This window comes from Podarcis bocagei (genome assembly GCF_964188305.1).
Source record: "Podarcis bocagei genome assembly, chromosome: 1".
NCBI classification, from domain to species: domain Eukaryota; kingdom Metazoa; phylum Chordata; class Lepidosauria; order Squamata; family Lacertidae; genus Podarcis; species Podarcis bocagei.
Genome location: NC_138125.1, coordinates 22,804,887 through 22,819,705, shown reverse-complemented (window position 1 = coordinate 22,819,705; position 14,819 = coordinate 22,804,887). Strand labels below are relative to the sequence as shown.

The window sequence follows — 14,819 nt, the reverse complement described above, 5'->3', positions numbered from 1 at the left end:
TTAAGGTAAAGGTAAAGGACCCCTGGACAGTTAAGTCCAGTCAAAGGTGACTATGGGGTTGTGGCTCTCATCTCGCTTTCAGGCCGAGGGAGCTGGTATTTGTCCACAGACAGCTTTCTGGGTCATGTGGTCAGCATGACTAAACCGCTTCTGGTGCAGCGGAACACCATGACAGAAACCAGAGCGCATGGAAATGCCGTTTACCTTCCCGCTGCAACGGTACCTATTTGTCTGCAGTCTGCTCGCACTGCTGTGCTTTCAAACTGCTAGGTTGGCAGGAGCTGGGACAGAGCAACAGGAGCTCACCCCGTCGTGCAGATTCGAACCACTGACCTTCTGATCGGCAAACGCAAGAGGCTCAGTGGTTTAGACCACAGTGCCACCCGTGTCCCTTCAAAAGGCCATTTATTCAGCAGGGAAAGTCTGTATGAACAAAAATGTCTTCAGTTGTTTCTGGAAAGTACATATAGTGCCTGTCATATGTTGACAGGATAGCTGCTCCATAGAAATTCATATCTTGGCAGGAAAGCTATTCCACAGAAAGCCCTACTCAGTATTATTGTGGAGTGGGCTTCTGAGATGTTTGGAAGTTGCAGGAGAAACTCTCCCCCAGAAACTCTCCTGCAATCTGCTGGGTGTATAAGGGTCTCTCAAGCAACCTGGTCTTGAGCAGCGTAGGGACTTGTATGTTCATGCCAACACTTTGAACTTGGCCCGGTTGCAGATTGGCAGCCACTGCGAATCTTGCAAGCAGGACTCTTTCCAGGAGTTCTCTCAAGGTGGTGGCTGGGAATCCCAAAGTGTGACTACAGTCATTGGAACGAATCAGTTTGGGGAGCTGCAACTTCATATCCTTCATGTTTTTTTAAAAAAGGGGGGTAGGCTTTGTTATAATGAATGATTTCACAACCCACACACCCTTCATTTTGCTGAAAGAAGCATATATTTCCTGACATGCCCTCCATCTTCCTTTCATTGCAGAGCCTGCTAGAGCCATTTTCCAAATTGCTGAGTTTCGTCATTCAGAACGCCGTCTTCACCCTAGCGTATTTGGTAGAGCTGTGTGGTTTGTGTCACAGAGCTTTCACAAAGGTAATTAACTGGCTTGTTTCCTTTTAATTGCACCAGAGAAAGGGGCAAACGGAGAACCCACCTACCCCTTATTTTTGTTCTCAAGCGAAATTGACATTGAAGCAACCTCTGTTCTGTCTGCTATTTAAAATTAGAGGTAAAGTTGAACGTTACAGAAAGGAGCTGAAACTCTGGCCAAAACCTGCTTGAGAGGTTGTGCAAATATTATACTTTACCTTTTCCTTAATGGATCTGGGGATAGCTCATTAATAGAAATTCTGGACTCTACTAGGGGTACTTTCACACTAATACATCGGTGTGGGAAACTTTTTCAGCCCAAGGCCCTCATTCTCTTCTGGGCAGCCCTTCAGAAGTCACATGTTAGAGCCAAAAGTAGGCAGAGCAATTGAGGCAGCCTTCTTTCTACACAAGCTTACACATCCCTATCTGTCCTCCATCCACATGAATGTGTGTGTGAGCGGGGGGAGATGTTTGCATCTGCCATGGTTTGAGAGTTATATTTTTCATGATGTCCACTACTTTCTACCTCACTGCTGTGGTGTTTGCATTATCAGTAATTCTACTGAACATGCATTAGGCCATCCTGTCTCTCAAAAATAAGAGAAGTTTCCTCCCCATCTGACATAAATCCAGATGAATAAACTGTAGGGACATCTGGAGTTCATCTCACAGGGGAACAAATTAGCTTGGGAGTGGGGGTTAGAAAGTTGCCCTCCCCCTATCTTTCCATTTGTCTATGCGCCAGGACAAAATGCTCAATGGAACAGCAGATGTCATTGACATAATCCTCTCAGATGCTACATGCCCTTCCCTCCTGGAAGAGAAATCCTTTGCATCACAGGGGATAGGAGCTGTGGAGTTTAGACAGATGCATAAACACACACAGGCCGTTGTAGGGCACTGAGCCCCTGTGGGAACGCCAATGTGTGTGCTCTATGAGCAAGCACACACCTCACTGGTTTTCTTCTTCTTTTAACTCTGTTTTCTTACTCAAATTCTATGGACCCTAAATTCCCATGAAAGGACTTGTGTATGCATACTACATTTAAAGCACATTACCTCCCCCAAAGAATCCTGGGAGCTGTAGTTCGTTAACAGTGCTGAGAACTGTAGCTCTGTGAGGGTAAGCTACAGTTCCTGGGATTGTTTGAGGAATGTCATGTTCTTTAAATATATGGTGTGGATGCAGCCCGGAACTCCCTTTGCAGGATGAGGCTGCTGATTGAAAGGGGTGGTGCTAGGGGAGTTTTAGAAGTTGCCCCTATATTCCTCTGTTCCTTCTGAAAATCTGTTTCAGTGGGGACTGCAGAGTACGGACGAGATGGAGGGATTTTCTTTCTGGAAGCAATTTTACAGATGGCAGGAGAATACCTGGTATTAGGGATAATAGCTTCATTGATGCACAGGGAACTGAGGCAGTGCTACAGAAACCTGCTACAGGGCAGAAAGCTACAAGAAGGAAGTTGCTGGAGGGAATGGCACATGGTTTCAGTTGTGTCTATACTAATGCACAGAGAATGAGAAACAAGAAAGATGAGTCTGAGCTGTTGATACAGAATGGCAGATATGACCCAATAGGCTTTACTGAAACCTGGTGGGATGAGATTTATGGCTGGAATGTAGAAATTGAGGGCTGTAACCTTTTCAGAGGGCATAGACCAAACAGGAAGAGAGAAGGAGTAGCATTATAAGTAAAGGATATGTACACTTCTGAAGAGATCCAGAGGTTCAAGCAGAGGTTGGATGGTCTAAGCTGTCATGGATGCTTTAGTTGAGATTCCTGTATTGCAGAGGGATGGACTAGATGACTCTCGGGTTCCCTTCCGACTCTCCAATTCTTTGATTCTGTGAACATGAGCCTCTCCTGGAACAGAATCTTCCTTCATGGAAGGGCAGTTCAGGATCTAAGCCTCTGTATGTGATTTGTATATAAAAGTGATTTAGTGGTTAGTTATAGGTTGCTGTGCGATTTTGAGCATGGTGTTATTTTATGGATTTTATGTTATTCTTTTAATGTATTTGGCTTTCTTCTAAACCGCTCTGTACTTGCGCAAAGGGAGGCATATAAATCATCTAAACAAATAGCAGTCAAGGATTTGGTGTTGAAGAATGTTGGAAGCATTAATTTAACCCCGATTTGTTCACTTTTCTTTTAGGAAAGGGATAAGTTCTACTTATCCCGCAGTGTCATATTAGAGTTGCTGCAAGCTCTGAAGTTAAAATCTCCCTTGCCAGATACGAACCTTCTGCTTTTGGTCCAGGTACGGAACAAACACTTTTAAAGAAATGGTTTAACAGTGAATGTTTTGCGTGGGGTTTCCAAGCACTGGACAGCCAGTAGCTAAAAAGGGTTGAATGTCTGCATATCTGGAAATGTTTGCCTAAACAAAAATGTTTTAAGCAGACATTGAAAAGAATACAGAACTCAAAGTCATGAAGCAAGAGCAGCTGGGGAAAAACCAAAACTTTACAAAAACAAGCTATGGTTTCCTTGATCATTGTCATGGGGCAACACATGGTTAACTCCTGTTAACCAAACCATGGTTTAGTGTTAAGTGTGAGCTAGGCCACTGAGAGAGCTCCCTCCCAATTAAATCACCCTTCCTCTGTATTGGGCCTGAAGGACTCCTGCGCTACCAGATTGGAAGGAAAGCACACAGCAGATGTTGCTCACTAGAGAGACACACAACTTCTTTTTTAAAAAACACAGCAGCCTGACAGTAGCCATCCTCCACTGCAGAATGACTGGGCTGGCAGTTGCTGGCACTTAATCGCATCGAAATGACAAGGAGCTGAAATGGAAGTGACCTGGGTGGCCCACGGCACAATGCACAGCTCTGCAGACTTGCTCCCCGGGTCACGCACAGTTCCACATGATTGACAGCCTCTTTTCTTTCCGCCCTCCGAAGTGCCTGGCGCTGCGCTCGGGCATATGTTTCTACGAGCCGCAGCTTCTCGTAAGCAACGGGCACATTAGTCAGAGAAAATTAGCAGTTGCCAGGAGAGTTGGAAAGTAACATTGACGTTCTAAATTACAGAGGGCTTAGAATTTCCCTAAAAACAACTATTATAATATCAGTGTTAAGATGAGAAGCTGTGTGTGTGTGTGTGTATGTGTGGGGGGGTGACACACCAGGTAATGGGTTCAGGGGGGGGGGAAGTTGATGTTACAAGTACCTTTATTTATGTATTTAAAAAGAGGAGAGGACAGTCCTTTCTGCTTCTTGGACACTGTGAGAAACAGGCAATGTTACACAGAATGACAGAGTACTTGCCCCCCCCACAGACAAATCTCCCCAGCCTACAAGAAACACATACACATGTATGCACAAAGGGTCTGGGAATTGCACTCTGTTTGTCATGGCATACTGTGATCGCCAGCGGGGCATTTTTTAGGACTGAAGCTTGGGACGAGCTACTCATGGCAGCTCTGTCGTTGTTCGAAGCGTTGGGGAACAGTCTGAGGCCGCCATGCTTCTTGAATACCAGCTGCTGACAACCACAGGAGGGGAGAGTGCTGTTGTGCTGTTCAGGTTCTGCTTGTGGGTTTCCCACGGCCATATGGTTGGCTCTTGTGAGGACAGGATGCTGGACTAGAGCGGCCATTGGCCTGATCTAGCAGACCTCTCCTTACATTCTTGAAGCTTTTTCTGTGAGGCAGGGAAGGATGGTTTTCGTTTCCCCTTGGCTGCCTTGTGTCAAGGGTAAGTCTCTCCTGCCCCTCGCATCCCACAAAAAAATATATTCTAGAATTCAGCAGCATCCCTGCAAAAGCCTCTGAACCCCATGCCCACTTTGGTGGGAGCTGAATGGCTCTATGGAACTTGGGTGGCCCAAGCCCTAGCATCAACCTCTCCCAACCCGGTGCCCTCCAGATGTTTTGACCTATAAATACCATCCTCCCTGACCATTGGTCAACTTCACAGGGGTTGGTGGGAGCTGTGGTCCAAACAGTCTGGAGAGTGAAAGATTGTGGAAGGCTTACTTACATAATCATGGGTCTTCCACGCCCCCTAAGAAGAGGAGGTCTGAGGAAGGCTTCCTCAACACCCTGCTAAAGATGTCCCTAAAAGGAGGGTCCCTGGGAGACAATGAAGCCTCCATCTTCTGCTCATGAGTTTGTGGGTCTGCCTCCATCCTCGGACCCTACTGGGTTGCCAGATGGATCCAGTTCCACACCCCTGCTATATAAAGAACAGGAAGTGACCTACCACAATGGGAAGGTGGTAGAACAAGGTGGGACACTGAAATACCACTTGAGCAATCACTTGATACTCCTGTGTATAACTGCGTGAGACATGTAGGGACTCAAGCTGCTTCTTGATTTGACAAAGATAGCAGTACGGGGGCTAAGAACGTTAAATAAGAAGCAAGGTGGGCTGAATAACAAAAGATATATTCCTGACATTTACATTTGATACCCCAATTATTTCCACGTTACTCATCGCTGTCAGAATTGGTAGTGACACAAAACAAGAGGAAAGCTTTCTTTATGCTGGAGGATGGAAAAGTTTGGGTAGGTGTGTAATCTGCATGAGGAGTTCATATGAGCTTCCCTGCGAGAAGAGCAGTTGTGGGGCAGGAAAGGTGTAGTCCCACTAGCTGGCCTCCCTTGGAAGCAAGAGTGACGCTGCCAAAGGCTTAGGGTGTGTCTAGGAGTAAAGCCCATAGGGTGTGGGGTTTGAAACCTGTCCTCATGTTCTTAACATGGGTATGGAGGGGATTCCCTAGAGCAGAACTGTTCCTGGAATCAGCAGCTGTGTGGGACTGTGGGGGTAATGACTGTTAGCTATTTTTTTTTTTAGTTATTCATAACGATGCAGTGGTTTTACCCTCAGACTTCAGTGATGGAGTGGACTCCAGACACAAGAACTGAAGATGAATCTTGACTTGTCAGGATGGCAGCAACAGAGCAATTTGTATTATTCATATGTATTAAGTCCAATGCAATCCCTTTCTCTCCCTTGAGCCCAAGAGAGGGTTTAGTCCTTTTGCTTTCAAAACTCCTTTGTAGCAGTGCATAAGCCATTGGTCCATAGCTTGTCTGTCCTCACAAACCCCTCTGGACAGCATCTGCTTGAAGTCTTCACACTCCCATATTCTCAGTCAGCAAAACTCAGTCAGCGAAAAAACGACAGTACAGCCAGCCGAACCTTAACTCCCACCCTCACTGTCGAAGGCACAAACACACTCACTTTTAAAGGAAGTTAAGTTAACAACACCATAGTTCAGCGTTTCTGTCACCTTAATGGGAACCACCTGCTTTGCAGCTGTTACATTACATGTGTTTTCTTTACCGCAGTGAAATTTATTCTTTGCAAAATGCATTTTCTAACAAATACAGTGCAAATACTAACAGTGACCACAGCAGATGGAACAGGGCTCTTCTCTTTGCCCAATCCTATAGCTAGGCACAACACATCTGTCCCCAAACTGCTGCCCTCCAGACCAGAGCTCTCATCAGCTCCAGCCATCATGACCAATGGTCAAGGATAATGGGACTCGTTGTCCAGAACATCTGGAGCCCATTGGGGGTGTGGAAGGCTGGTCCAAGGTTTCTGCTACCTGAGATCCTTTTACTTGGAGATGACAGGGACTGAACCAGGCACATTCTGCATGCAAACTGCCACTGAATCATGCCCCCATCACCAGCCCTGACTCTGGTCAGGGACATCAATTTGTAATTCCTTCAGGGTGGGAGGGAGAGATCTCATGCATCTTGAATGCTACAGGGTTTTTCTTTCCACCAAGGCCTTAATACTGTCTCCATGCTGATTTCTGCTGACAGCAACAAGGAGCAAGCATAGGGCAGAATGTCATGTGGCCATAGCTCAGTGGTGGGCCGTACGGAAGGGCCTAGACTCAATCCCCCTCATCTCCAGGTGGGGCTGGGTGAGGACCCTGCCTAAAACCCCAGAGAGCAGCTGCCAATCAGTGTGGACAATTTACACAAAACAAATAAAATACCGTGAAAATCCCTGAAACGAGAAGTAATCGACTAGAAATATTATCTTATAGAATTAAACTAAATAAGAAAAATCAAAAAGTTTAAGGGAAAAATTAGAAAAACCTAGAATTGAACAAAGTCTTAATGGGATGCCGGCTACAAACCTCGTTTCACTGCACTATTCAGTTTCCTCAGAAGGAAATAGAGAAATCATAAACCTTAAATGATTTTAAACAAACTCAAGAACAGGGCTGAAGTGCTCCCCTGAGTTTACAAAAAAAGGTTTGAAAACCTAAAGTTTTCAAGTTTTAGACATAGCCCTATTTAAAGAAAGCCAAGCAGTAGCGATAAGGAGTTGAGGACTCGGCTGTGAAAACTCTAGTATTGCCTTTACAAAAAGGTTTAAAAAACCTACATAGCACAAATTCAAAGAAAGGAATACAAGATAAGCTGTTTTAGATTTTAAACAAACTTAAGAACGGCTGAAACGCTCCTTTGGTCTAGATGTTACTGCTGAGGTTAAAGACTGATGATGTTAAAGATTAATCAGTGTGGACAAAGCTGAGCTGTGTGGACAAAGCTGATTCAATTTAAGGCCGCTTTCTTATTTTCTAAATCTAGGCCCTTGCATAGGCCTCAGCCTGTTGCTGAGGTCATTCTCTCCATCCCCAAACCTAGACTACTTGTCTTCCTGGATCTCTGCCCAACCAACTACCCCTGAAGCCTTTGCTGACACTTTATCACAGACAGCAGATTTCTAGGGAGAGGCACAGCAGACATTTATCCTGTTTATGTTCTGTTGTTTTGTGGCTTTTCAATACTGGCATTAAATCTGTTGCCAGTGACGTTTTGGCATCTTGCAAGGAGTTGATATGGGCGATAGTGAGATGCTTTGGAAATAAGTGGTGGGGCCTTTGTCTAGTTTGCCCAGTCTTCCGCTTGCGATGTCAGGTTGAAACACACCCCACTTCCTGGAGGGATGCAGATAACGTCCAAAACGAGAGCCTCGGAAACAGTAAAGATGAACAGGAGGCCATTGCTCTTTGCAGATGCATGGCTGTTGACACCTGTTCACATTTAAATGATCTCAAAACACATTCAGCTTAATTACTTGCATGTGCCAGATTAGCCGGTTGCAAAAAAAAAGGGAGCATTTGTGCACCTCTGCTTTACCATATGTGCACATACATACAGTGATACCTCGGTTTACATATGCTTCAGGTTACAGACTCTGCTAACACAGAAATAGTACCTCGGGTTAAGAGCTTTGCTTCAAGATGAAAACAGAAATTGTGCTCTGGTGGCGCAGCAGCAGCAGGAGGCCCCATTAGCTAAAGTGGTGCTTCAGGTTAAGAACAGTTTCAGGTTAAGAACGGACCTGCAGAACGAATTAAGTACTTAACCCGAGGTACCACTGTAGTTTGTATAGCCAAAGACTCCTCCCTGACTCACATTTGCCTGGTTTGCACATAACACTAAGCCAGTTATCATGTCATGAGAACGAGCAATCGTGCAGATCTGTCCACCTAAATGAGACTTGCTACGAATGTTGGGAGATTCAGGGCCAACAAAAGGAATCACAGAATCATTGAATTGTAGAGTTGGAAGGGACCCCTGTATAGTAAAGATGCTGAATATACTTAAGGACCATAACTCTTTGTCCCCAGTTTCTCAATTTACTGCCTTGTTTTTATTCCAGTCTTCCCCCAGCCTGGTGTGCTCCAGATGGTTTGGACTACAACTCCCATCAACCCTAACTGCCATGGCCATGATGGGAGTTGTGGTCCAAAACATCGGAAAGGCGCCATGTTGGGGAAGGCTGTTCTAGTCTGTCCCTGTAATACATTTTGGTTTCTACCAGGTGGAACAAAGTGCTGACCATTTGTTTGATTGCAATATTTTAATTTCCTCCCGACTCACAAAACAGTGATACTCCCCAGCATCATACGTCACTCTGAAATACAATGATTTACTGCATCAAACTTTCCAGTGGCAGGAATGCATCCAAGTCTCTTCCATTTTCTGTTATGGTCGCTTGTGTCACATAACCAGGGGCCAGCAAACTTTTTCAGCAGGGGGCTGGTCCACTGTCCCTCAGACCTTGTGGGGGCCGGACTATACAGTGGTGCCCCACAAGACGAATGCCTCGCAAGACAGAAAACCCGCTAGACGAAAGGGTTTTCTGTTTTTGAGCTGCTTCGCAAGACGATTTTCCCTATGGGCTTGCTTTGCAAGACGAAAACGTCTTGCAAGTGTTCCGATTTTTTTCCACTCCCCCGCTTTTTCTAAGCTGCTAAGCCGCTAATAGCCTTTTAGCCGCTAATCCGCTAAGCCTTTAATAGCCGCTAAGCCTTTAATAGCCGCTAAACCGGTTGCTTCGCAAGACGAAAAAACCGCTAGACGAAGAGACTCGCGAAACGGATTAATTTCGTCTTGCGAGGCACCACTGTATTTTGAAAAGAAAAAAAAAATGAACAAATTCCTATGCCCCACAAATAACCCAGAGATGCATTTTAAATAAAAGGACACATTCTACTCATGTAAAAACATGCGGATTCCCGGACCACCCGTGGGCCAGGTTTAGAAGGCGATTGGGCCGGATCCGGCCCCTGGGCCTTAGTTTGCCTGCTCATGCTCATAACCTCATGTTGAAGCTTGAATGCAATGTGCTCCCATCCACTGCATTCTGTAGGTTCAGTTTAAGAAAGATTCACATCTTGGAATCTCTTTCTGTCCTGGAACGCATTAGTTGAGCAGATGTTTGCTGACATGGCACCCATGGGTGCCCATTCACCCACAGAGGCCTTCCTCAGGTTGGAAGGAATATTCTGTTGTAGGCAATAAAATAGGTTGTAACATGTGCTTGTTTATGGTATATGAATGGTGTTGCTTACAGTTTCTCCAGTTTGCAAATATACTCATGGGACCCAAAAAGTTGACAACCCTGGTTTTTAATACATGGTCCGTTGTTGTTTTTTAATCACATGTTATTTCTAAAAATTCTATCTGATGTATAGAATAGTTGCTCACACTCAGTAAGAAAAAGAAGAGAAAATTCACAAGGAGGGGAAATGTTTTGCTCTGGAATGAAAGCCTTCATTAAGTCAATTGGAACTATAATTGACATAATGGTACCAGGACTGCAGGCTGTGTAATGAGCTTTGATTGAAAATCCTCTTTCACTTTAAACTTGCTGCTGAAGAAATGAGAATACACGTCTTAATTTTTATACAGTGCTTTAAATATATGTATGTATGTATGTATATAGTGAAAAAGAATTGGATTGACTTCTTGATAACGGTTCTTGTTTCCAATATAAGCTCTCCCTTTTATGAGCAGCAAAATTACCGCAAATATCAGCAAGATGAAACTTTGTTTAATAAACTAATAAATTAGAGATTATTGCATCCTTACCACCAGCAGTCCACAAAATTGGTTAATATGTTATTTCTCATTAGTTTGTTTGTGCAGATGCTGGAACAAAACTAGCTGAATCATTGATCTTACACAAGCAAATGATCGCTTCCATCCCTGGAGTAAGTAACAAAACATAAGTCGCCTCTTCATAAGCTATGAATTTCTTTACCATTCCTTAGCTTTGTATGTATGTAGCCCAAATTTTCCAGTTGGAAGGGACTTGAAACAGAAGACGAGTATATATATTTATCTCCATATCCTTGACTATTGGCCATGCCAGCTGGGGCTTGGGATATAAAAAGGCAGCGATTCCCACCCTGTGCTATGTTGAACACAATCAGCACTGTTTCTTTTCTGCCACAGTTTGGCTTCCACTAAAACCTGCATTATCCACTTTGCTTTGGCAGAAACAAACATAATTAATTATTTAATTAATTTCAGTTGAAGGAAAAGGCAAAAACTGTGCAGAAAATAACATCATTGTTCATGTAACATTGGCCTTCATCTGATGTAATGGTAATAGTAATAGTAATTTATTATTTGTACCCCGCCCACCTGGCTGGGTTTCCCCAGCCACTCTGGGCGGCTTCCAACGAAGATTAAAAATACATTAAAATGTCACACATTAAAAACTTCCTTGAACAGGGCTGCCTTCAGATGTCTTCTAAATGTCAGGTAGTTGTTTATCTCTTTGACATCTGATGGGAGGGCGTTCCACAGGGCGGGCGCCACTACCAAGAAGGCTCTCTGCCTAGTAGGAAGCTTGTGCCACCATAAATCTATTACTATTTATATCATGGGACTCTTCTTAGGTAAATAGATAGGAATATGACCCCTGGACAGAACGGAGTCAAAGGTTTGTGCTAATCACTGCTGAATCATATGGCATTCCATCCACTTTGAAACTTAGTGACTTAGTTTCAATATAGTGCATGCTTTCTGTCTTTCAGGAGAAGAAACTCCAAACCAGGGGTCATCAACCTTTTTCAGCTGTGGGCCGGTCCACCGTCCCTCAGACCATGTGGTGGGCCGGACTATATTTTGAAAAAAATAATAATGAACTAATTCCTATGCCCCACAAATAACCCAGAGATGCATTTTAAATAAAAGGCCACATTCTATTCATGTAAAAACACACTGAGTCCCAGGCCGTCCACGGGCTGGATTGAGAAGGCGATTGGGCCGCATCTGGCCCCCGGGCCTTAGGTTGCCTACCCCTGCTCCAAACCTTCTAAGCTTAAATGATACTAACAGTCACAACACCATTCCCCAGTTGAACTATAATGTTTTTTGAGTTAGGATGATACAATGGAGACTGGTAGCTTGAGGGCAGGGGTGGAAACGTGGAAGAGCAGATTATTCTGTTTGTACTCAACATATTTAGTGCAACAGGGAGAAACTGAATAAAAAGAAAGAGAAAATCCTTCAGATTCAGTCATTGGTATTCAAGGGGCTGGTGCACAATACCCTTTATCGTTCTGTCATTCAGTTTGAAAGAAGCAACATGTGGAATCCTTCTTCCAAGCCCACTGGAAGATGAAGGAGACTTTGACAGGGCTCTCTGTGACCTTATTTTTGCTGTTTGTTGTCCTGTCAAGCTGACTGACAGGCGTAACTGTGGAGGAGACAGAAGGTGGTGTAGTTCAGCCCTACATAGATTTTATATTAGCATAGAGAAATGAGAAGCACTTGGGTCAGCTGCAAAAATGCAGAATTTGAGCAGATTGTCTCTTCTCTCGCCCTCCGAATTCCACCAAGTGAACCTCAACTGAGACTCTCTGAATTTGTGGGCCCAAATCATCGCTCGTCAAAGAGGGGCAATATGTTATCCATATCAGCTGATTACTTTGGGTCGGAAAGGGAGTTAAGGTTGAATATTTCGTTGCAGGACTGACCAGTTACATTCTGAATTCTTTGCCCCTCCACTCCAGGCCAGAAAAAAATTCAACTACAACCTTACTACGATTGGCAGCAGCCAGTGTTAGGATAGTAAGCCTTAAAAAAATCACATTCACTTACAGTACTATTAGTCCTTTTGCAATCAGTGAGGCTACACTTGTGTAACTGATTAGGAACAATATTTGTCTTGAGATTAATCAGCTATAAGGCTGCAATGCTGTACCCACTTACTGGGTCCAACTGAACCAGGTGGGACTTACTTCTGAGTCCAACTGAACCCAGTGGGACTTACTTCTGAGTAGACATATATAGGGTTCAGGATTCAGATAGTTTTGGGCTGGGTGAGGGAAGGAAAATGGTCTTCCATTATTGTGCTTTGAGGAGCCCTGATAGTTGACCATTGTTCTTCCATGTTTTAGTGTGGAACAGCAGCCATGGAATGCATGAGACAGTACATTGGTGAAGTTTTGGATTTTATTGCCGATATGCATACGTTAACTAAATTAAAGGTGAGTACAGCATTCAGACACATCAGTTCAAATGATGTTATTGCCTCGTTTGGGGAGTTCTACATTTTGGCCATCCATATAGTTGGGAGAACCTTTAGATGCTTTCTGAAAGCCCTTGCCATGTTTTATGGGAGAGTTGAAAAAGTAGCTTCCTACAATAACGATTATAGAAAGGGTGACTGTACGAGCAGCAAAAAGTAGAAAAAAGTGACCAGGGTCCACAGGGGTGTCAGGACTCATTCAAATAACTTGTGCTAGGCCAGTGGAACTGCTGAGAATTGCTTGCTGTGCTAAAGCAGGAAGCAGGGCCTTGTTGGTAACTGCACCCTTTGAAACTCTCCCCCCCTAGAGGTACAGATGGCAACTTCATTGTTGGACTTGGATTATCTAGTCCCAACAGAGCAAACTTTTGGAGGAGTTGTTTAGCCTGTTCTGGGCTGTCAGATTGCCCTGTTCTGCCCTGTGTAAACTGCATGATCTGATTTCCAAATTGTATTTGGTTTTAATTTATTGGGTTTTGGTGTATGTTTGTTGCACTTTTGGAAGTTGCTTTGGGGCCCTTGGTGAAAAGTTGTCTCTATAAGTAAATGAATAGTCAACTCCAAACACTCATAACTATCAATAAACAATAAGAGTAGCAGTTTTTTAAAAACTCCAATCATAACCAAAGCTCACTCTCAATCAACCAGCTCAACCAAACACTTGGGCAAACAAACGAGTCTTCACCTTTTGCAGGTATAATAAAGGTATTTGATAAACGGATAGAAGTATCATATAACCTGGATATTCGGTCTTTAGTGCAGCCTTTAACTCCCATCATTTGTAGTTCAAAACATCTGGAGTTGGTGAAAGCTTCTCTAGTGAACACAGTGTTTTCATATAAATGGAACAGCTTCCTTGGCCTTCAAAATGCCTTTAATCACCCAATGTCTTACTTTTAATACCCTCAATATGCTGAATGTCCTTCCACCACAGAGTCACATGAAGACATGTTCCCAGCCATTGCATGAGGACACTTTTGGTGGGCATCTGAAGGTCGGTTTAGCCCAGATTGCTGCGATGGAGATCTCGCGTGGCAATCACAGGGACAACAAGGCCGTAGTTCGTTACCTCCCTTGGCTATACCATCCTCCATCTGCAATGCAACAGGGGTAAGGAAGTATCGGCTGCAAACAGTGTAACATTAAGAGCGTTAAAACGCATTACCAGATGGGTGTGCCATGAAGAGGGGTGAAAGTGGGGAGTTGCGTCCATCACTTGTAATGGCAAATGTGGTCTCCAGGAGGTGAGGGTAGCCAATGGGTCTCAACCCCTCAATGAGTTAGGGACTTCCCCTGCATGAGAAGACAGGCTTCCCTGGACCCAGCAATGGGTCCAACTGTCAAGAAGGTGGTTTCTGCACATGCTGTAGAGGGAAGTGAGGGGCAGATGAGGCTTCTCAACCTGGGAAGGTAGGCCATCTGGGAGAAGGAAAACGCTGATCCTAAACCTCATCTGCCTTGTGGGTTCTTTTCGGGAGAAGAAATGGCTCTGCACCAAACCAGAGTGGAGTCCCTAAGACGGTTTGATGGTGCCTTCTTCTGGCAGCTCCTATAGCCAAGCCAGTGCCAAACGTATTGCTCTGCTTTCCTTTGGACCACATCAGCAAAGCTTGTCATCTGGGCAATTCAGGACTGCCTAGCCTTGCACCCCAAAGAGGTCACTTCAGTTCACCCCAGAGCTGCACTCCATTGTCTCTTGAGACAGATGGATGCCAGCAACATCATCACTATGTACACACTAGCTGGGGAGCAGGAAAGAAACTGAAGTTTCCTAGAAACAAAACATTGCAGTTTGTGTTACTTCCCTTCAACAAAAATAACACTTTGAGAAAAGACATCTGAATCTGCACCACAGTTCCAGGGGCCAGGTATAGAGGTCTGAGGGCCGTGTTTGGCCCTCCCCCTGAGGTTCCC

At 44.4% G+C, this 14,819-nt stretch overlaps 1 protein-coding gene across 7 annotated transcripts in view; it reads left to right on the top strand.

Annotated features, from left to right (window-relative positions):
* UNC79 (unc-79 homolog, NALCN channel complex subunit) overlaps positions 1-14,819 on the top strand; it is a 139,437-nt gene that overhangs the window by 110,722 nt on the left and 13,896 nt on the right. For all 7 annotated transcript variants that reach the window (XM_081171841.1, XM_081171842.1, XM_081171839.1 and 4 more), the window contains 5 exons: positions 982-1,092; positions 3,249-3,353; positions 10,498-10,575; positions 12,775-12,864; positions 13,840-14,015. In XM_081171841.1, coding sequence (XP_081027967.1) covers positions 982-1,092; positions 3,249-3,353; positions 10,498-10,575; positions 12,775-12,864; positions 13,840-14,015 — 560 coding nt within the window. The remainder of the gene's footprint in view (positions 1-981; positions 1,093-3,248; positions 3,354-10,497; positions 10,576-12,774; positions 12,865-13,839; positions 14,016-14,819) is intronic.